Here is a 21,599-nt window from a genome sequence, read left to right on the forward strand (position 1 = left end):
TCGTGTTTATACCTGGGAAAAAAACATAATTTGCAAAATAATTTTTTTGGTTAAAATGTGGAGTTTGTATTTGGAATGTATGGCTATAGATCTCAAAAGTTGGCACGTTGATTAATTAATTTTAAATGTAAAAATTTTTTTTACCTGTAAGGTTCCAAGGGGTGGGGGAAGAGAGCTGAAATAGTGTAGGTGAGTAGAGGGAGGGAGGGGAATGGGGGGGGATATTATACCTTTTTTTCTGTTTTTATTGTATTTGTACATTGTCTTTTTTTGTAACGTTTTATAAAATTCTTAAATAAAATTTAAAAAAATTAAATGGAACAAACTACAATTTGTTAACAAGAATTTCATGCTGTCAATAATGAGATGCACGTACCATGTTCCTTGCCCTTGACAAATCCTTCCCATTCTCTAAACCACTGCATGCTAATACAGTAAATAACTGGAGGTGCTTCTTCTTCTTGGAAAGCTTTGTTTAACTGTAGGTTAAAAACAGAATTTGCATCGTTTACTGATGGACTGCACAAATGGGAAAGATCTGATGCAAAACAGCACTGAGAACAAAAGGCCTGGAAACATTTTCTGCCTTTCACAATTAAGGATGTCCCAATGTACTTTTCAACAGATTTAGTGTATAAATTTAAACATATACACCCAATTAACCTACACCCCCTACGTTTGAATGGTGGGAGGAACTCACACAGACATGGGGAAAACATATAAACTTTTTAGGCATTGCTGCAGGCTATATTGGAGACGATGTTCAGAACATGTTTTCTACAAGGAGCAATGCAATAATGAAAAGATAATTAATTCTAAAAGAAAGTTGGGGCAGCACAGCTAATGTAGTGGTTAGCGCAATGCTGTTACAGCGCCAGCGAATGGGACCAAGGAAGGAAACCCATGCTGTCTTTAAGGAGATTGTACGTTCTCCCCATGTCTGCATGGGTTTCCTCCAGGTGCTCCGATTTCCTCCCACCGTTCAAAAATGTAATGGGCGGGGTGTAGTTGGTCATTTGGGTGCAATTGGGTGGCACAGGCTCGTGGCTGAAAGGCCTGTTACCATGCTGTATGTCGAAAATTTGTAAACATTTTTAAAAATTAAAAGATTTAAATTTAACTACTGGCCCAGGTTGGCATAAAGAAGGCTCTTGCTCTTCTTTGAAATACAGTAAAACTCTGTTATATGAAATTCAAGCAATCAGCAGCTCTGTTGAAGGACACACACACACAGGCAGCAAGCTGTTGCCAACTTGCAGGCAAGGAATCCACACAGGCTGTGGGCTGCTGGTGACTTGAGGTCAACTTACACGAGGCTGTGGGCTGCTGGACACTGGGCCATCAGAACCAAGTATTGTAACCAGGATTTGAGAAAGAAATGAGGGCAAGAAGGGCTCTGGAGGCTTGGATCTGGTGTTGGACTGCTGGTTTCAACTGAACTGGAGTCTTATGCGGCTGTGGGACCACTGGAGGCGAACCCACGGGTACAGTGATTCTGGAGGACTCTCTTCTCTTTCTCTGATTGTAAGCAGGGTAATGGAAATGGCAAATCTTTGCCTTATTGCAGACGAAAGGCAATTTTGTGTAACATTGCATTTCAGTTTTATTACATGACAATAGCATTTGATTTGAGATCGCATATACAGCAACCACTCTAGTATTCTCCATATAAATCAATAGTTCTGTCATGTAAAGTAAACAAAGTTCCTTGGCATGCATACAAGGGATGACCTATCCTGGATTCATAACACCTCCTCATGAGTCAGGAAGGCACAGTAGCATCTACATTTTCCAAAGAGGTTGAGGAGGGCAAGGCTACTGGCCCCCATCCTGACAATCTTTCACAGGACCACAATTTGTTTTTTTTAATTTTTTATTTTTCACACCATAAACCACACTGACCAAGATACATACATTTTCCTTTTCAAATATATACAGTGTCATTTTCTCCCCCTCCCTCCTCCCATCCCACCCTCCCTACCTCCCCCCCAACCCACCCTCCCTACCTCCCCCCCCCCATTCATTTAAAGTACAAAATCTAAGACACATTAAACCAGTCAAACAATGTTGTCATTCAATAAAAATAAACAAGAAATTCCACTGAGTCAATTCTTTTCATTTCCTTCTCCTTTCATTAATTTAGGTGGTAAATGTCCCCGGTAGGTTCTCTCTATTGTGTTTCATGTATGGCTCCCATATTTGTTCAAATATTTCAATATTATTTCTTAAATTATATGTTATTTTTTTCTAATGGAATACATTTATTCATTTCTAGATACCATTGTTGTATTCTCAAATTATCTTCCAATTTCCAGGTTGACATAATATATTTTTTTGCTACGGCTAGAGCTATCATAACAAATCTTTTTTGTGCACCATCCAAATCAAGTCCAAATTCTTTATTTTTTATGTTACTTAGGAGGAAGATCTCTGGGTTTTTTGGTATATTGTTTTCTGTAATTTTATTTAATATCTGGTTTAGATCTTCCCAAAATTTTTCTACTTTCTCACATGTCCAGATTGCATGAATTGTTGTTCCCATTTCTTTTTTACAACGAAAACATCTGTCAGATACTTTTGGGTCACATTTATTTAACTTTTGAGGTGTAATGTATAGCTTGTGTATCCAATTATTTTGTATCATACGTAACCTCGTATTTATTGAATTTCTCATCATTCCAGAGCATAACTTCTCCCATGTTTCCTTCTTTACTTTTATATTTAAATCTTGTTCCCATTTTTGTTTAGTTTTACCATTTGTTTCCTCATTCTCCTTTTCCTGCAGTTTAATATACATATTTGTTATAAATCTTTTGATTGTCATTGTATCTGTAATCACATATTCAAAGTTACTTCCCTCTGGTAACCTCAGACTACTTCCTAATTTGTCCTTCAAGTAGGATCTCAATTGGTAATATGCCAACACTGTATCTTGAGTTATATTATATTTATCCTTCATTTGTTCAAAGGATAATAATCTATTTCATGAAAAACAATTTTCTATTCTTTTGATCCCTTTTTTCTCCCATTCTCTAAAGGAAAGGTTATCTATTGTACAAGGGAGTAACTGATTTTGCGTCATTATTAGTTTTGGTAATTGGTAATTTGTTTTATTCCTTTCTACATGAATCTTCTTCCAAATATTGAGCAGATGATGTAATACTGGAGAACTCCTATGTTGTACCAATTTTTCATCCCATTTATATAATATGTGTTCAGGTGTCTTTTCCCCTATTTTATCTAATTCTAATCTAGTCCAATCTGGCTTTTCCCTTGTTTGATAAAAATCTGATAGGTATCTTAATTGTGCGGCTCTATAATAATTTTTAAAGTTTGGCAATTGTAAGCCTCCTTGTTTATACCATTCTGTTAATTTATCTAGTGCTATCCTCGGTTTCCCCCCTTTCCATAAAAATTTCCTTATTATTTTCTTTAACTCCTTGAAGAATTTCTCTGTCAAGTGTATTGGCAATGCCTGAAATAGGTATAGTATCCTTGGGAAAATGTTCATTTTAATGCAGTTTATCCTTCCTATTAGTGTTAGTGGTAAATCTTTCCAATGCTCTAAATCACCCTGTAATTTTTTCATTAGTGGATAATAATTGAGCTTCTATAGATGGCCAAGGTTTTTATTTATTTGTATACCTAGGTATCTTATTGCTTGCATTTGCCATCTGAATGGTGATTCCTTCTTAAATTTTGAGAAATCCACATTATTCATTGGCATTGCTACACTTTTATTTACGTTAATCTTGTAACCCGACACTTCTCCATATTCCTTCAATTTCTTATATAATTCTTTTATTGATAGTTCTGGTTCTGTTAAGTATACTATAACATCGTCCGCAAATAGACTGATTTTATATTCCTTATCTTTTATTTTTATTCCTTTTATATTATTTTCTGTTCTTATCAATTCTGCTAGTGGTTCTATAGCTAACGCGAACAATAAGGGTGATAGTGGGCATCCCTGCCTTGTTGATCTGCTTAAATTAAATTGCTTTGATATATATCCATTTACTGTCACTTTCACCAATGGCCCCTTATATAATGCTTTAATCCAATTAATATACTTCTCTGGTAAACTGAATTTTTGCAATACTTTGAATAAATAATTCCATTCTACTCTGTCAAAGGCCTTCTCTGCATCTAAAGCAACTGCTACTGTTGGCGCTTTACTCCCTTCTACTGCATGAATTAAGTTAATAAATTTACAAATATTGTCTGTTGTCCGTCTTTTTTTAATAAATCCAGTTTGGTCTAGATTTACCATTTTAGGTACATAATCTGCTAATCTGTTTGCTAATAGTTTAGCTATTATCTTATAATCTGTGTTAAGTAATGATATTGGTCTTTATGACGCTGGTGCGAGTGGATCTTTCCCTTGCTTTGGTATTACTGTAATTATTGCTGTTTTACATGAATCTGGTAAGCTTTGTGTTTTGTCAATCTGGTTGATTACTTCCAGGAGGGGAGGAATTAATAAATCTTTAAATGTTTTACAGAATTCTATTGGGAATCCATCCTCTCCTGGTGTTTTATTATTTGGTAGGTTTTTTTATTATCTCTTGTATTTCTACTATTTCAAATGGTTCTGTTAATTTATTTTGTTCCTCTATTTGTAATTTTGGGAGTTCAATTTTAGTTAAAAATTCATCTATTTTGCCTTCTTTCCCTTCGTTTTCAGTTTGGTATAATTGTTCGTAGAATTCTCTGAAGTTTTCATTAATCTCCGTAGGATTATATGTGATTTGTTTGTCTTTTTTCCTTGATGCCAATACCATTTTCTTAGCTTGTTCTGTCTTAAGCTGCCATGCTAGAATTTTGTGCGTTTTTTCACCTAGTTCATAATATTTCTGTTTTGTCTTCATTATATTCTTCTCCACCTTATGTTTGTAGTGTTTCATATTTTATTTTTTTATCTCCCAATTCTCTTCTTTTAGTTGTATCTTCCTTCATTGCTAATTTTTTTTCTATATTTACTATTTCCCTTTCCAACTGCTCTGTTTCCCGATTATAGTCCTTCTTCATCTTGGTTACATAACTTATTATTTGCCCTCTAATGAATGGTTTCATTGCATCCCATAGTATAAACTTATCTTTCACTGATTCCGTATTTATTTCAAAGTACATTTTAATTTGTCTTTCAATTAATTCTCTAAAATCCTGCCTTTTAAGTAGCATGGAGTTTAATCTCCATCTATACATTCTTGGAGGGATGTCCTCTAACTCTGTTGTCAATATCAAGGGTGAATGGTCCGATAATATTCTAGCTTTATATTCTGTTTTTCTTACTCTATCTTGCATACGAGCTGATAACAGAAATAGGTCTATTCTTGAGTATGTTTTATGTCTACCCGAATAATATGAATATTCCTTTTCCTTTGGGTGTTGTTTCCTCCATATATCCAAAAGTTGCATTTGTTCCATCGATTTAATTATAAATTTGGTTACTTTGTTCTTTCTGTTAATTTTTTTCCCAGTTTTATCCATATTTGAATCCAAATTAAGGTTGAAATCCCCTCCTATTAATATGTTCCCTTGTGTATCTGCTATCTTCAAAAAAATATCTTGCATTAACTTTTGATCTTCTTCGTTAGGTGAATATACATTGAGTAGATTCCAAAACTCCGAATATATCTTACATTTTATCATTACATATCTCCCTGCTGGATCTATTACTTCCTCTTCTATTTTAATTGGTATATTTTTACTGATTAATATAGCTACTCCTCTTGCTTTTGAATTATACGACACTGCTGTTACATGTCCTACCCAATCTCTCTTTAATTTCTTGTGCTCCAATTCAGTTAAATGTGTTTCTTGCACAAATGCTATATCAATTTTTTCTTTTTTCAGAAAATTTAGTAGTTTCTTCCTTTTGATTTGGTTATGTATTCCGTTAATATTTAAAGTCATATAGTTCAACGTAGCCGCCATTCCATACTTTGTTTATCTTCCCTTTCCGTTTCTCCATCATCACCTTTCCTTCTTATCCATTTCTGCTTTCTTGTTTTGAACACTTTATAAAACAACATTTCTAAAACATCAAACATTTTCCTTATTCTCCTATTTAAAACTTCTTTAACCCCATTCTCCCCTCCCCCTCCTGAGTTGTCCTTTATCCCTTGTCGGGCAACCACATCTCCCCTCTCCATTTGGATTTGCGAATTCACTCGCAAGCATCAACTGATTTTGCAGTGACCGTAACTCCTCCCCACCCAGCCCCCCCCCGGAAAAGATTTCAATTTTCATATAGAACAAAGGTCACTCTTTTAATTCCCTCCTTATTCCCTCTATTCCCTTTCATTCCCTTATTAATTCTTGTCTATACTCTATATATTTTCCTCTAAATACGGATACACTCATGTATACACAGACACATCTATATACATATATATATAATATATATATATATATATATATTCTTTTTTCTTTGGCTTGGCTTCGCGGACGAAGATTTATGGAGGGGGTAAAAGTCCACTTCAGCTGCAGGCTCGTTTGTGGCTGACCAGTCCGATACGGGACAGGCAGACACGGTTGCAGCGGTTGCAAGGGAAAATTGGTTGCTTGGGGTTGGGTGTTGGGTTTTTCCTCCTTTGTCTTTTTGTCAGTGAGGTGGGCTCTGCGGTCTTCTTCAAAGGAGGTTGCTGCCCGCCAAACTGTGAGGCGCCAAGATGCACGGTTTGAGGCGATATCAGCCCAATGGCGGTGGTCAATGTGGCAGGCACCAAGAGATTTCTTTAGGCAGTCCTTGTACCTTTTCTTTGGTGCACCTCTGTCACGGTGGCCAGTGGAGAGCTCGCCATATAACACGATCTTGGGAAGGCGATGGTCCTCCATTCTGGAGACGTGACCCACCCAGCGCAGCTGGATCTTCAGCAGCGTGGACTCGATGCTGTCGACCTCTGCCATCTCGAGTACTTCGACGTTAGGGATGAAAGCGCTCCAATGGATGTTGAGGATGGAGCGGAGACAACGCTGGTGGAAGCGTTCTAGGAGCCGTAGGTGATGCCGGTAGAGGACCCATGATTCGGAGCCGAACAGGAGTGTGGGTATGACAACGGCTCTGTATACGCTTATCTTTGTGAGGTTTTTCAGTTGGTTGTTTTTCCAGACTCTTTTGTGTAGTCTTCCAAAGGCGCTATTTGCCTTGGCGAGTCTGTTGTCTATCTCATTGTCGATCCTTGCATCTGATGAAATGGTGCAGCCGAGATAGATAAACTGGTTGACCGTTTTGAGTTTTGTGTGCCCGATGGAGATGTGGGGGGGCTGGTAGTCATGGTGGGGAGCTGGCTGATGGAGGACCTCAGTTTTCTTCAGGCTGACTTCCAGGCCAAACATTTTGGCAGTTTCCGCAAAGCAGGACGTCAAGCGCTGAAGAGCTGGCTCTGAATGGGCAACTAAAGCGGCATCGTCTGCAAAGAGTAGTTCACGGACAAATTTCTCTTGTGTCTTGGTGTGAGCTTGCAGGCGCCTCAGATTGAAGAGACTGCCATCCATGCGGTACCGGATGTAAACAGCGTCTTCATTGTTGGGGTCTTTCATGGCTTGGTTCAGCATCATGCTGAAGAAGATTGAAAAGAGGGTTGGTGCGAGAACAAAGCCTTGCTTCACGCCATTGTTAATGGAGAAGGGTTCAGAGAGCTCATTGCTGTATCTGACCCGACCTGTTAGGTCTGCTTTGTTCATGAATGAGTGAGACAAACACCAGACTGAGTCGAAATCAGGGTTCTTTGTTCTTTATTACCGGATTGTAACACTTGCAACTAACAATGTTAGTCGGAGAATGCATTCTGCCGTTATCAGCAAAATGGTGATTTTTTATACCCTTGGATACGTGCTTAGAACATCATCATATCATTACTTGTCCAATGACTAAAACTGTTGCTATCCTTTCCCTGCTAGCTTCCTGCCTCTCAATCCATCAATGTCTCTCTTATCTTGTAAGTACAAGGATGCATTCACATCTTGTTACAGCCCTGTACAGGGTAACTCCTTACACATTCCCATCTCATGATGTTTTACCTTACAGACCTTGTTGGTTTTCGTGCAGTTGGATAACCATGTTGAGGAACTTTGGGGGGAATCCGATGCGCTCTAGTATTTGCCAAAGCCCTTTCCTGCTCACGGTGTCGAAGGCTTTGGTGAGGTCAACAAAGGTGATGTAGAGTCCTTTGTTTTGTTCTCTGCACTTTTCTTGGAGCTGTCTGAGGGCAAAGACCATGTCAGTAGTTCCTCTGTTTGCGCGAATATATATATATATATATATATATATATATATATGTATACCCATATACACACATACATATAATTCGTGGTCATTTTTACTCTCATTACATGTCTTCATCTCTTTGCTTGTTTTGTAGTTGTTCTGCAAATTTTCATGCTTCCTCTGGATCCGAGAATAGTCTGTTTTGTTGCCCTGGAATAACTATTTTAAGTACCTCTGGGTACTTTAACATAAATTTATATCCTTTTTTCCATAAGATCGTTTTTGCTGTATTGAACTCCTTCCTCTTCTTCAGGAGTTCAAAACTTATGTCTGGATAGAAAATTTTTTTTTGACCTTTGTATTCCAGTGGCTTTTTGTCTTCTCTTATTTTCTTCATTGCTTTCTCCAATATATTTTCTCTTGTTGTATATCTTAAAAATTTTACTAAAATGGATCTTGGTTTTTGCTGCGGTTGTGGTTTAGGGGCTAATGTTCTATGTGCCCTCTCTATTTCCATTTCTTCCTGTAATTCTGGTCTTCCTAGGACCCTGGTCTTTTATAAATTCTCTCATATTCTTGCCTTCTTCATCTTCCTTAAGGCCCACTATCTTTATATTATTTCTTCTATTATAGTTTTCCATTATATCTATCTTCTGAGCTAACAGCTCATGTGCCTCTTTAACTTTTTAATTAGATACTTCTAATTTCTCTTTTAAGTCCTCTACTTCCATTTCTACAATTGTTTCTCGTTCTTCCATATTTTCCACTCTTTTTCCTATCTCTGACTTGGCCATTTCCATTTTATTCATTTTTTCTTCTGCATTCTTAATTCTTCTTTTTATCTCATTAAATTCTTGTAATTGCCATTCTTTCACTGATTCCATATATTCTTTAAAAAAAGATACATCCATTGTCTTGCCTTTCTCTTCTTCTTCCACTTCTTTCTGTTCTTCTTCTTCTTCCTCTGGGTTGACCATCTGTTGTTTCCTTGTTTTCTTTTTACCCTCTTCTTTCTTCTTGTCGTTATTTTCTGTGTTCTGCACCTGCTGCTGTGTTGCCGGTGTCTCTCTCAGCTGTGGAGATCGACTCTGCAGCTGTTCCCCCCTCCCGTCAGTGTGTTTTTTTTCATGCGCATGCGCAGTTGCGCACTTTTACTCGGCTCTGCGAGCCATTTTTGTAGTCCCGAGCCCGGGACATCCACTGACCTGAGGGAGCGGGCTTCTCCCTCCGCGGCGGGCCTCCTCGTACGGGTAAGGCCTTCACCTTCTTCCAACGTTCTTTCATCTTCTCTTCTTCCCGTTGTTTTCAACTTTTCTCTCTTCGCTGCCATTTTCTTCTCACCTTTATTTTTATTTTGTTTTAATTTTTACTCTTGTACCCTTGTGTTTTGTGCGTTTTTTTCAACTTTTCCGAGAGGGCTGGAATTCCCTGACCGGCCACTACTCCATCACATGACTCCTCTCCAGGAACACAATTGAGAGTGTTCTGCCTGTCTGCCAGCATCATTATGTGGGCTGGTCGCTGCAAAGTATTGGACCAGAAGTCTCAACACAACATCATTAAAACAGCCGAGAGGATCACTTCAATCTCACTTTCCTCTACAGAAGGCATTTACTGGAAGCGCTGTCTAAATCGGGCTCAAGGAATTATAGAAGATCCTTTCTATCAGTGCACAGTATCTTTAATCCAGTACCATCAAGAGGCTGGTGCAGGAGCATCAAAATCAGAACTGCCAGGCTAGGAATAGCTTCCTCCCCCAGGCTGTGAGATTGATGAATAATATTCTGTAAACATGTAAACCATCCCAAATATTTATACATATTTATTTTAATTATTTATGTACTAAATAATCATTCTTATTATTATTTGATTATTATGAAGATAATTTTGATCATTATGTCCTGTGTATTGGGTGTGCACCAGGATCTGGAGAGACGCTGTTTTGTCAGGTTGTACATGGACAATCAGATGCTAATAAACTTGAACCATGAGCTCGTGGTGGAGGGAATTAAACCATTAGAATATTTGATGGGATGCCAGTTAAGCAAGTTGCTTTGGCCTGTATGGTGTTGATGAAGCCCCCAGTACTATCACATGATTTCAAAGACTGCAATCCTAGAGATGACCAAATTAATACTCATCTTTTACCTGTATTGTTGATGTCATTTGAACTCATAATAAGTGAAGCGTGAAGTTGAAGAGGGCAACCATGTTCACAAGTGGCTAATACTGCTGAAAGATGTTCTTATTACTGCAATATAACTAATGTTGCTGCAGTTTTCCGATGGTTAATCATTAAGAAATAGGTCATAAGACCATGGCACAGCTAAGAGTAGACATACTTTTAACAGTTTTTAAAGGTGTCTGGGATATTAATGCTTGTAGTATCAACTCCTATTTTGTCCTAATACAAATGAAATGATCGAGACAAGGCAATTTTACTGAAATTTAGGTGCTTAATTTGTTTGGACTAGACTTAATCGAAGGTACTTACAGATGCTAAGAAGAGTTAGTCACATGGGTTAATATGCAAGTTCAATCCATTCCCTAGCACTTTATCTGCAGCCCATCAGCTTTGTTTCCTTAAGCAGTTAATAATTAACACCCCAACCTTACTTTTATGGTGGGATAACTCTGCCCACTGGAAAATCCTTGGGCTCCAATATCAAGTTCTTGTTTGCCCCGAGGTCTTACTTGCACACGCAAAGCATAATGTTTAATATTCTATCCTGCACTCCGTAAACTATCAAACTGACCTCCAGAAACTGCTCAACTTTTGGGAGATGTTTTTCTTAGTCAACAGAATATATATATTTTTAAGAATTGACTAAGCAACAAACTGCAAAAGCTCTGCAGAGTTAACATCACACAAAGATATTCTGGATAGAAAGTTGCAGCAAGAATCTCATTACATCCACACACTGTACATGACAACTGGCTCATTCATTTATCACAGTGGACAAGACACTTTTCTTTTCCTACCCGTACAAACATTTCCAGTTCCATTTTCCTTCTCTTTTCAAGCTTCTCAATCTCAATCTGGCAGTATTGACAGGGAAAGAGATGATTAACAGCTGGCCCCCCTCCAAACCTGAGAGGAGAGATGCAGAAGTTTAACATATTGTAAAACCTGTATGGTCGCACGATGAATCAAGAAAGAAAAACTTGCATTCACACAGAATTTCAGGACCTCTTTGTAGAAAAAAGTTCTGTGACTAACCAAGTACTTTGAAATGCTACTCAAGTGCAATTTAGGGATTCTTTTTCTCTTTGGCTTGGCTTCGCGGACGAAGATTTATGGAGGGGGTAAAAAGTCCACGTCAGCTGCAGGCTCGTTTGTGGCTGACAAGTCCGATGCGGGACAGGCAGACACGGTTGCAGCGGTTGCAGGGGAAAATTTGTTGGTTGGGGTTGGGTGTTGGGTTTTTCCTCCTTTGCCTTTTGTCCGGTTAATTTGCACACTGGAAGATCTCACAAACAGCAGAGATAAATATTCAAAAAATATATTTCAATATTCGTACCTCAATTGAATTGGATTTGTGTTAATCTTTAGTTATAAAATATATATTTCTTAGAAAAGTTAGTTTGTGGGCTGGATACAGGGTAACACATAGGTCACATTACATTTACAATACACTCGGAAGGGGGGTCATTTTCAGAGACGAAGTGTCTTGGAAAGGCAGAACTATTGAAGAATTTAGTTGTCTTAATTAAAAACAAGTATTATATGTAGTTAAAATCATTTTTGTGTACACTCAGCATTATGCTGGTAGCCGTTTCAAAACTCAAGTACCATTTGAGCGACGGGCTCAGACTTTACGGATACATTAATTACTTAAACCTCTTGGACAGAGATGAGGTCAGATGTTTTGTGGATGTGAAGTGATAATTTGGAGGAAGCAAAGGTCATCTGCGATGAATTGTGCTTTGGTCAGGAATGAAACTGAAACAGTGGTGATGTCATGTCACATAATTTCAGAGAAACACACATCTGAAGGCAGAGAGAGACATTTTGAACCAGACGGAAGAAATTGACCATTCAGTGAAATACACAGGGGTGAAACAGTAGTCTCTGGAGAGAGAAGGAGAAGCTGTTCTGTATTGTATTATCCTTATCATAGGAGATACTCAAAATAAGGGGCTTTAAAGTAAGTAAGACCACTTTGCTCTTGATTAAGAAAGAATTCATCTTGAAGATTACAGTTCCGTAACCTTAACAAGAAAGGGGGAAACTTGTGAAAACACTTGTATGAAGCCTAGCTCTCTGAATGACAGCTCATCAAAAGACGCACGAGTTTAAAGAGAGCTGAAGATAGAATGTTTAAAAGTGCTTCATAATTACTTCTGAACTGCAAATTAAAAATCTTAAAGCAACACAAAATGTTTGATGCTGAAGTTAAAAATTGACTTCTCAGACAAACTCAAACTGTAATAGTTTGGATTTTCAAGTAAGTTTAGAGATAAGTAAAAAATGTTATGTTATGATAGTTTAATAAAAATTATTATTTTCAATTTACTATTGTCTGATGAATTTTCCATTGCTGTTAGTACTAATAAGATTTTATTAGTTTGTAACACAATAAACATCAAGCATAGGGAAAGGACAAAATAAGGGGTCACACCAAAAGGATTTAAAAAAAAGGAACTGTTGATATGGAAAGATCAAGTTTTCTTGGGATTGGGCAAGAATATTCAAGCAAACAAAATTAATGATTCTTTTTGAGTGATCTACAAAAGAGATGTAATCCTTGTGTCCCAATATGGAAATCACATCAGGGTGCAAAATTAAGTCACACCTGGTAATGTCTAACCAAATTTCCAGTGACACAAATGATCCAGGTTCTGCCATCCAAAGGGGAATAAAGTGGTATATTTATCTTTTTTAAAATGAATTATTACTCCAGAATTTTAAGCATTTCTGGAAAGTGAAAATCATTGCTCCTTCATATGATATAAAGTTGGATTATTTTCCAGTCGATCTAATTCCAGAGGCAGTTTTGAGTTAATGGCAGAAAAACATGATGTAATCATCCCTCAGGGATTGAATATCGCAATTCCATTTTAAATCAGGCCCTCCTCTTGCAAGTATCTGTTTATTGGTGAAGAGTTGCCAACTGGATGACTTGCTATCTACAATGAGTGAAACACTCAAATCTGCAGATGCTGTGATAGTAAAAACACACCAAAATGCTGGAAAAACTTAGCCGGTCTTGTAGTATCCTTAGGAGATAAAGATATATTGCCCACATTTCAGGCCTGATCCCTTCCTCAAGGAAGAAGCAAAGAGTAAGCACAAAACAGAAAATCTCAGAATAGAGATAGCGCTGTCTGCAGGAGGAGTCCAGACCAACAAAAGGGGTTAATTGAATAAGATAAGGGGAGAGGTAAGAATGGTTTTTGGCTGTGTGAAAGGAGTCAGAAAAAAAAGGAAGACAGAGCTGGGGGAAGGTGACAGAGGAAGAAGCAGGAAGGAGGGATTTAATGAAAGTCAATGCTAATGCTATTTGGTTGGAGGGTGCCCAGACAGAAGATGACATGTTGTTCCTTCAATTCGTGGGTGGTTTCAGTCTGGCAGTGCACAAGACCATGGACAGACATATCACCAAGAAAATGGACGGGTAATTGAAATGGGTGGCCACTGGGACACCTTTAACATATTTATTAGGGAAAATATTAATCTATAATTCTCTCTCAGAAAACTGACAAAGACCTGATTAACCCACCTGCTGTACAAATAGTCCCAGACATTCTGAGGCAGTACCACAACTAGGTTATCGATATAACTGGCTTTCTGTGGGGGGACACCTGCAATAGGCATTTCAATGAATAGATTAGTTATCTCATGATTAACCACAAATTGATTATTTGTATGTACAGTACATGTCTGATTTTCTGAAATGGCCAGGACCAGGCATATGTCGAATAAACCTTTTTTTGGGAGATCTGGTAATTTTTAAAAAAAAAACAGCCCAGTAGCAACAGCAAATCACTTGTAAACAAACAACAAGGGAGGGCTTTTTAAAGCATTAAAATAATGTTTAATTCTCATCAAAAAATTGCTGGCCGCCACCAATCACCAACTGAGGTCCCCGCTAATGCCAGCAGGCCCATTGTCCCAGTCAGTTCGGCTCTAAAAAAGATTTTGGATAAATGAGGATTTCTGATTTGTTTCTTATTTTAAAAGTTTTTGGATAATTGAGGATTTCAGAAAATCCAATTTCAGATAATCAGTTATTTTGTATTTTTAAAATTATTTCATGGAAAATGTTAAATCCAATTAATATTAAGAGTTTATTTTGTGATTTTCTTTGGGATGATATTGATTATTTGCAAAGGAGTAGTTACATAGAACCTTACAGCACAGTGCAGGCTCTTCACCCAAGATGTTGCACATATGCTCAAAAAATTAAACCTTCCCTTCTTCATAACCCTGTATTTTTCTTGCATTCATGTGCCTGTCTGACTGAGTCTTATAAATGTCCTGATTGTACCAGCCTCCCCCACTACCCCAGCCACAAATTCCAGGCACCCACAACTTTGTGTTTAAAAAAAAAATACTTGCCCCTGATGTCTCCCCTAAACTTTCCTCCACTCACTTTGTGCAGATATCCCATGGTATTTGCTACTCTCACCCTGGGAATAAGGTGCTGGCTGTCCATCCTATCTATAGCCTCATAATTTTGTGGACCTCTATTAAATCACCTCTAATCCTTCACTCCCTTGCTCTGCTAACCTTGCCTCTTAAGACATGTTTTCCAATCCAGGCAACATCCTGGCATATCTTCTCTGCACCCTCTCCATAGCTTCCACATCCTTCCTGTAATGAGGCGCCAGGAACTGAACACAATTTTCCAAGTGTGGTTGAACCAGAGTTTTACAAAACAGCAACTCTAGAATTCAATCCCCTGATTAATGAAGGCCAGTATACCATAAGCCTTCATAACTACCCTGTCAACTTGCTTGCCAACCTTGAGAGATTTTGGGATTTGGACCCCAAAGTCCTGCAGTTCTTAAACACTGTTAAGAATCCTGCATTAACTCAGCCTTCAAGTTTCACCTTTCAAAATGCATCACTTCACACGTATCATCAGGATTTCACTCCTCCTACCCAACTCTGCATCCTGTCTATATCCTGATGTAATCTACAACCTCTACTACCCACATCACATCTAACTTTTGTGTCATCTGCGGCGAACATTTCCTGATACTTCAAGCTTATATATTATCTACTATTTGACATTAATTTTTTTTTAAAAAACTGGCGAGTCTTCCAAATCAGAAGCCTCCTTCTTAGACTAGCAGTGCAAAGGTTAATATTAAAGGGAAGAGTTACCTGGATTCTCCATAACACGCAAACTGGGATCAAATCTATGATCTATGAACAGACAATGGGCTAGTAAGAGGGGCTATTTGCACATATATAATACATTTTATGTATCAGCTTACCTCCATGAACACAAAGGAACTCATTATTGCTTATGGGTCCTGGCTCAGCAAAAGTCTTGAACTTGTTCAGCCACTGACGCGATATGTAGAATTGGAGCAGGCTCGGTTCCATCATATTCAGTAGATGAGTCACCCTCTGCCTTTCTTTTTGCATCTCCTCACTGCTTTTCCTGTCGAGTAACAACACAAGACAATGCAGCACTAACATTTACAACAATCATAATTCCCCTCCTCATCACCATTCATTTTGTCCTCTGTCTGCAGAGCAATTATTTACGTTATTGCTCCAAACACTCAAATATGATATGAAGAGACAAACTAAATCAAATCAATACACTTCAATGTCAATAAGATGAAGGAGCTGGTCGAGTCCAGGAGAGTGCAAGGTCTATCAATGGCACTGGTTGAAAGAGCTGATAGCTTATGTCCTTAGGAATAAATATCTCTACTGACCTGATCTGGGAGAAGCATGCTAGCGACGTGATCAAGAAAATTTTTTGACGCCTGTACTTTCTCAGGACGCTAGTCACACCCCCAATGTCTGTATATACACCATCAAAAGCATACTCGGTAGATGCATCACAGTGTGATACGGAGCCGCTCCACTCAAGGTCAGGGGGAGAATGCAGCTCAGAACATCATGCAAACTTCTGTCCCCTCCAATGGACTCCATCTATATCTCCCGCTGCCTAGGAAAGGTAGCAACCCACTGAAAGACCCGTCATACCTTGGACGCACTCTCTTCTCTCCTCACAATGGAAGAGAAGGCTGAAGACCATGGAAGTACGCATAAAAAGGCTTAAAGACAGTTTCTTCCCTCCCCCAACCCAAGCTTCTGAATGAACCTCACAACAGTGCTCTCATACTTAGTGCTAATTTATCTTTCTTTTCATTGCAGTCCTTCACTCAGTGTTCTTTACCTGGCTGTATGAATGCTAGAGATAACCTGTTACACTGCTTGCAGAAGAACCTTTCCCTATGTATTTGGTATTTTGTGACAAATAAACAAACATAAAGATGGGGTGTGGTATGGATCTGTGCTACATTTCAGATTTATTGTCAGAGTACATACATGACATCACATACAACCCTAAGACTCTTATTCCTGCAGGTGCGGCAGAATTACCACTTATCGGCAGTGCAAAAAAATGTAAACAAACTGTGTAATGCAGGGAGGGAAAAAAAATCAATAAAGTGCAAAAGTGAGAGTCCTTAAATGAATCCCTGATTTATGAGTTTGTCCTTGAGGAGTCTGACGGTGGAGGGGAAGCCGCTGTTTCTGAACGTGGTGGTACAAATCTTGTGGCACCAATACCTTTCTTCTGACTCGATAGCGCAAGGCTATTTTGGCTATTAAGTCAGTACCATTCCCTCACTAATTTTCCCCACAATCTATATAGCCATCAACTCCCTCCAGATTCTACCACCTTCTTAACGATGGCAGCAAATTGCAATAGCTAAGTAACCTGCCAACCATGACCACTGCGAGATGTGGGAGGAAACCAGAGTGCCTGGGGGAACCCATCTGGTCACAGGGAGAACATGTGAGCTTCACACAGACACCACCAGGTTCAGGACTGATCCTGCGTCACCAAATGTGTGAAGCAGAAGCTTTATTCACTGGTGCATGAAGATATGAATCCAAATGTGAGGGCAGGTAACATAACTGATTGTGAACAAAACATAAGATGCCTGGTTTTTTTTCCTAAAGGTGGTACAAATGTTCAAAAGCTGAGTAAGTGAAAATACTTCTTGAAACCAATAGGCTGTCAATCCACAGGACCATAAGATCACTGGGGTTTCCCTCCTCCCTCATCGACGAGATCCACCAGGATTGGTGTCTGAAGAGGGTGCAGAAAATCATTGAGGACCCCTTCCACCCTCAGCACAGCATCTTTCAGCTGTTCCTGTCAGGGAAGAGATACAGGAGGATCAGAGCCAGCACCACCAGGCTGAGGAACGGCTTCTTCTCATGGGCAGTGAGAACACTGAATGACCAAAGGAACTGTTCACCAACCGAGACTCATGCACAAAACAATATTTATTTATTGTATAGATGAAACACTTGTCCTGCATTTGTTTTGTTTGTCAGGATATGCGTCTGGATGTTTTGCACCAAGAACGCTGTTTCGTCGGGATTTACTTGTACAATCAAATGACAATAAACTTGACCTTATCTAAAAAACAAGGGCCTAAAAACTTAACATTTCTTTGACTGTTGGATTCAAAACAGGACTGTTCCCAAATATTTGGCAGAGGAATACCAAATTCTATACCTTGTACACTTTTACAGCATTTCAACTGCAGTGTACTCGTTAATGACTTTCATAGGCCACGGCGTAAGAAAACGGCTGCAGTGTGCTATTTATACACCTACAGCACACACACACAATGTTGGAACCAACTTAAAAACCTACACGCTTCTTTGGAAATCAGAAATAATCTGATTACAATTCAGAATATGCTAATTTTGCAGGTCTCCTGAAGGCATTTCTTTTCAAGGCAGCTACATTTGAATTGGAATTGTTTTTAAGCACAGAGCTGCTTAACTGATTCCAGTGAATCTGCAACAAAAATATTTCGGAGACAAGATGATTTCACAATTATTTTCCATTTATGGCGGCTCATCTGTAAACTGCATTCTTCGCAGCAAAAATCATGTTCTTGCGAGCTTCTCAATTTTTTTTCCTCCTCAAAGAAACAAACTGACCTAGTTAGTCTGAAAATTTAAAAAAAACAACAGAAGGTACATAAAACAAGTCAGCTCACTGCCAAAGCTCAATAGATTGAGGACCATCAACACACAGAGGAGGCATTTCAGAGGTGTATAAGCCCATTTAGAACCCTTCAAATTCAGACACGTGACATGAGTGGCTTTCCTCTTTAGAGCAACGAAGGATGAGATGTGACTTAATAGATGTATAAAAGATTATGAGGGTCTTAAATAGGGTGGATAGCCAGCACCTTTTACCTGGGCGACAATAGCAAATACTGGAGGACATGTGTTCAAGGAAAGTTTAGGGGACACCCCAAAAGCAAGTGTTTTCATACTCAGAATTGTGGGTGCCTGGAATGAATTGCCACAGGTGGTGGTGGTAGAGGCTAATACAATAGGGACATTCAAAAGCCTCTTAGATAGGCACCTGGATGCAAGAAAAATAGAAGTTTCGGGTGTAGAGTAAGGAAAAAATAGATTGTTGTGAAGTAGGTTTCCATAGCTTGGCAAAGCATTATGGACTGAAGGTCCTGTACTGTGGCGTAATGTTTTATGGCAAATCAATCCTCAGTCCCATTACCCTGCTCCTTTCCCAGAGCTTTGAAAGAAAGATTCCTTCAGAGTCTCACTAGAAAGTCTGATCGATTCTATTTCTACCTCCTCACAAGCTGTGAGTTCAAGATTATAGCTCTTCCCTGCACAAAATATACTTCTCACATTCCCCTCTGCACAAAAGCAAGTCAATGAGTGTGAGATTATAGCCAGTAATCACCAAGCAGGAATTTCTTCAAAGATCAATGCATGAAACCTGGGCAAAAGAGTTAAAGCAAAAGCCCCAATTTAAAAGCCACCTATGATGGTCCTGAAGGCAGTAAGGGTGTTTTTATGGAGGGCTTCCACTTTAAGGCCAGCTCTATCGGTGGAGAAAAATCTGCTCCTGCGTCACTTTTAGGTGAAGTGGCACCTCCGTCTTCCTCCAGAGCCAATGTAGGCGGGGCAACTGTTGCCATGATCCCACCCGTCAACATGACGGCATAAATGTGCGGCAAGCAATGGCTGTCTTCGCAGAGCAGTTCCAGCTGTGTGGGATTAGAGTAATGAAGTCAGCCATTGATCATTCTTCTGCCCAACCAAATCTCTATTTAAAAAAAAATCTAGCCTACCCAATGTGATCGACCCCTGCCCGACAGCGCCTTCTTCCACTTGGTGTTGGGCACCATCGCCTTCAAGGTGGGAATATGACAGCGTCTGTGCAGGTCTTGTCTCGACTAGGTCCTGGATCGCAGGCTGATGGCGTCATCGCAATGTCATCAGCCTGGCCCCTAGTCAGCCGCTTGCAACGGCTGTACATTTATGAAGCGAGGTGGAGCGTTCTGCTCCACTGCTAGGTCAAACCCTCTGGAAGCATTGGAGTTGGCGCCTCTCCTGGAGCATTTATGAAGGGTCAGCGACGTGAGGGGAGAGGAAATCTCCGCCTTTACAGTCGCTTTTTTTCCCCTCTAAGGGGCTTTAAGATTGCTCTGATTCATCTGGGTTAGCAAATTTGTGGATGACACTAAGGTTGGTGGTGATGTGGATAGTCTGGAGGGTTAAGGTACAAAGGGACATTGTTCAGATGTAGAGCTGGGCTGAGAAGTGGCAATGGAGTCTGACTCAGTAAAGTGTGAAGTGGCTTATTTTGGTCAGTCAAATTTGAATACAATGTTAATGGGAGGATATGAGAGATATTAGGACTTTAAGCTGCTTCATGGGTTGGTAGTGTTGTAAAGAAGGGCCTTTATTAAATGTGGGATCGAGTTCAAGAGTAGCTATAGCAGACCTTACTTGGAATATAGTGTTCAGTACTGGTCACCTCAATGCAGGAAAGATAAAGGATACTACAGAAAAGGTGCAGAGGAGATTTACAAGGCTGCTTCCTGGATTGGAGAGCATACTTTATGAGGTTATGTTTTGTAAAATTGGTGCAATTGAGGATGAGGGGTGGCCTAATAGAGGCATTGATCATGTGGATGGCCAGAGGCTTTTTCCCAGGGTTGAAATGGCTAACATGAGGGGACGTAGTTTCAATGTGCTTGTGGGGGGGTGGGGGTGGGAAAGTAAGAGGCAATCTTTTCAAACAGAGAGCAGTGGGTGCATGCAATACGTTGCTGGCAATGGTGGAGGAGGTGGGTACAATAGCATCTTTTAAGAGACTATAAGATAGGTACATGGAATTGAGAAAATAGAGGGCTATGCAGTGCAAAAATTCGAGGCAGTTGTTACAGTAGGTTATTAAATCTGTGGGCCGAAGGGCCTGTACTGTAATGTAGATTTTTTTGATGGTCTATGATTCAAAGAGCTCCAGAAGTACTTCCTTAACTTCATTCAACACTTATTCAAAGGATGCCTTTTACTTGTAGGTCCTTCGCTACCACTTAACAGAGTCAACGATGTGCTCAACAGTAGCTGTGATTTTAATAAATAACCTGGAGTCAAAAATAAAGTAAGAAAGTAACTTTGGGAATTAGCAATCCAAGATTCACATGTTTTGAGCAAGTCTCCTTTAGAGTGACAGTTAAACGTTTAAATCTCCACGTTATAAAGTGATACTGCGGGAATAGACAAAGCATAAGAAAGAAAGGAGGATAGCAGATGCTTTAAGAATTATTTTCCAGAACTCGATAGACTCAGGATCAGTACCCATGGATTGGAGGGTAGCTAATGTTACCCCACTATTTAAAAAGGGGGGTAGAGAAAAAGCAGGGAATTATAGGCCGGTGACCCTGACATCAGTAGTGGGCAAAATGATGGAATCCATTATTAAGGATGTAATAGCGGAGCATATGACTAGCAGAGAAGGGATCGGACGGAGTCAACATGGATTTACAAAAGGTAAATCGTGCTTGACAAATCTACTGGAATTCTTTGAGATGGTGACAGGTAAAATAGATGGGGGAGAGCCAGTAGATGTGGTGTACCTGGACTTCCAAAAGGCCTTCGATAAGGTCCCGCATAAACGACTGGCTTCCAAAATCAAGACTCATGGGATTGGGGGCAAAGCATTGATGTGGATTGAGAACTGGCTGGCAGGTAGAAGACAGAGAGTTGGGATAAATGGCTCGTTTTCTGAGTGGCAGGCGGTGACCAGTGGGGTGCCACAAGGATCTGTACTGGGACCCCAGCTGTTCACAATTTACATTAATGATCTGGATGAGGGGATTGGATGTAATATCTCCAAATTTA

At 39.4% G+C, this 21,599-nt stretch overlaps 1 protein-coding gene across 2 annotated transcripts in view; it reads right to left on the reverse strand.

Annotated features, from left to right (window-relative positions):
- The window catches only part of usp33 (ubiquitin specific peptidase 33), a 126,590-nt gene that overhangs the window by 24,022 nt on the left and 80,969 nt on the right, over nucleotides 1-21,599 (reverse strand). For both annotated transcript variants that reach the window (XM_069939308.1, XM_069939307.1), the window contains 4 exons: nucleotides 15,662-15,831; nucleotides 13,939-14,020; nucleotides 11,198-11,306; nucleotides 377-479 (listed from right to left, as the gene is read on the reverse strand). In XM_069939308.1, the coding sequence (XP_069795409.1) occupies nucleotides 377-479; nucleotides 11,198-11,306; nucleotides 13,939-14,020; nucleotides 15,662-15,831 (464 nt within the window). The remainder of the gene's footprint in view (nucleotides 1-376; nucleotides 480-11,197; nucleotides 11,307-13,938; nucleotides 14,021-15,661; nucleotides 15,832-21,599) is intronic.

Source organism: Narcine bancroftii, chromosome 5 (assembly GCF_036971445.1).
Source record: "Narcine bancroftii isolate sNarBan1 chromosome 5, sNarBan1.hap1, whole genome shotgun sequence".
NCBI classification, from domain to species: domain Eukaryota; kingdom Metazoa; phylum Chordata; class Chondrichthyes; order Torpediniformes; family Narcinidae; genus Narcine; species Narcine bancroftii.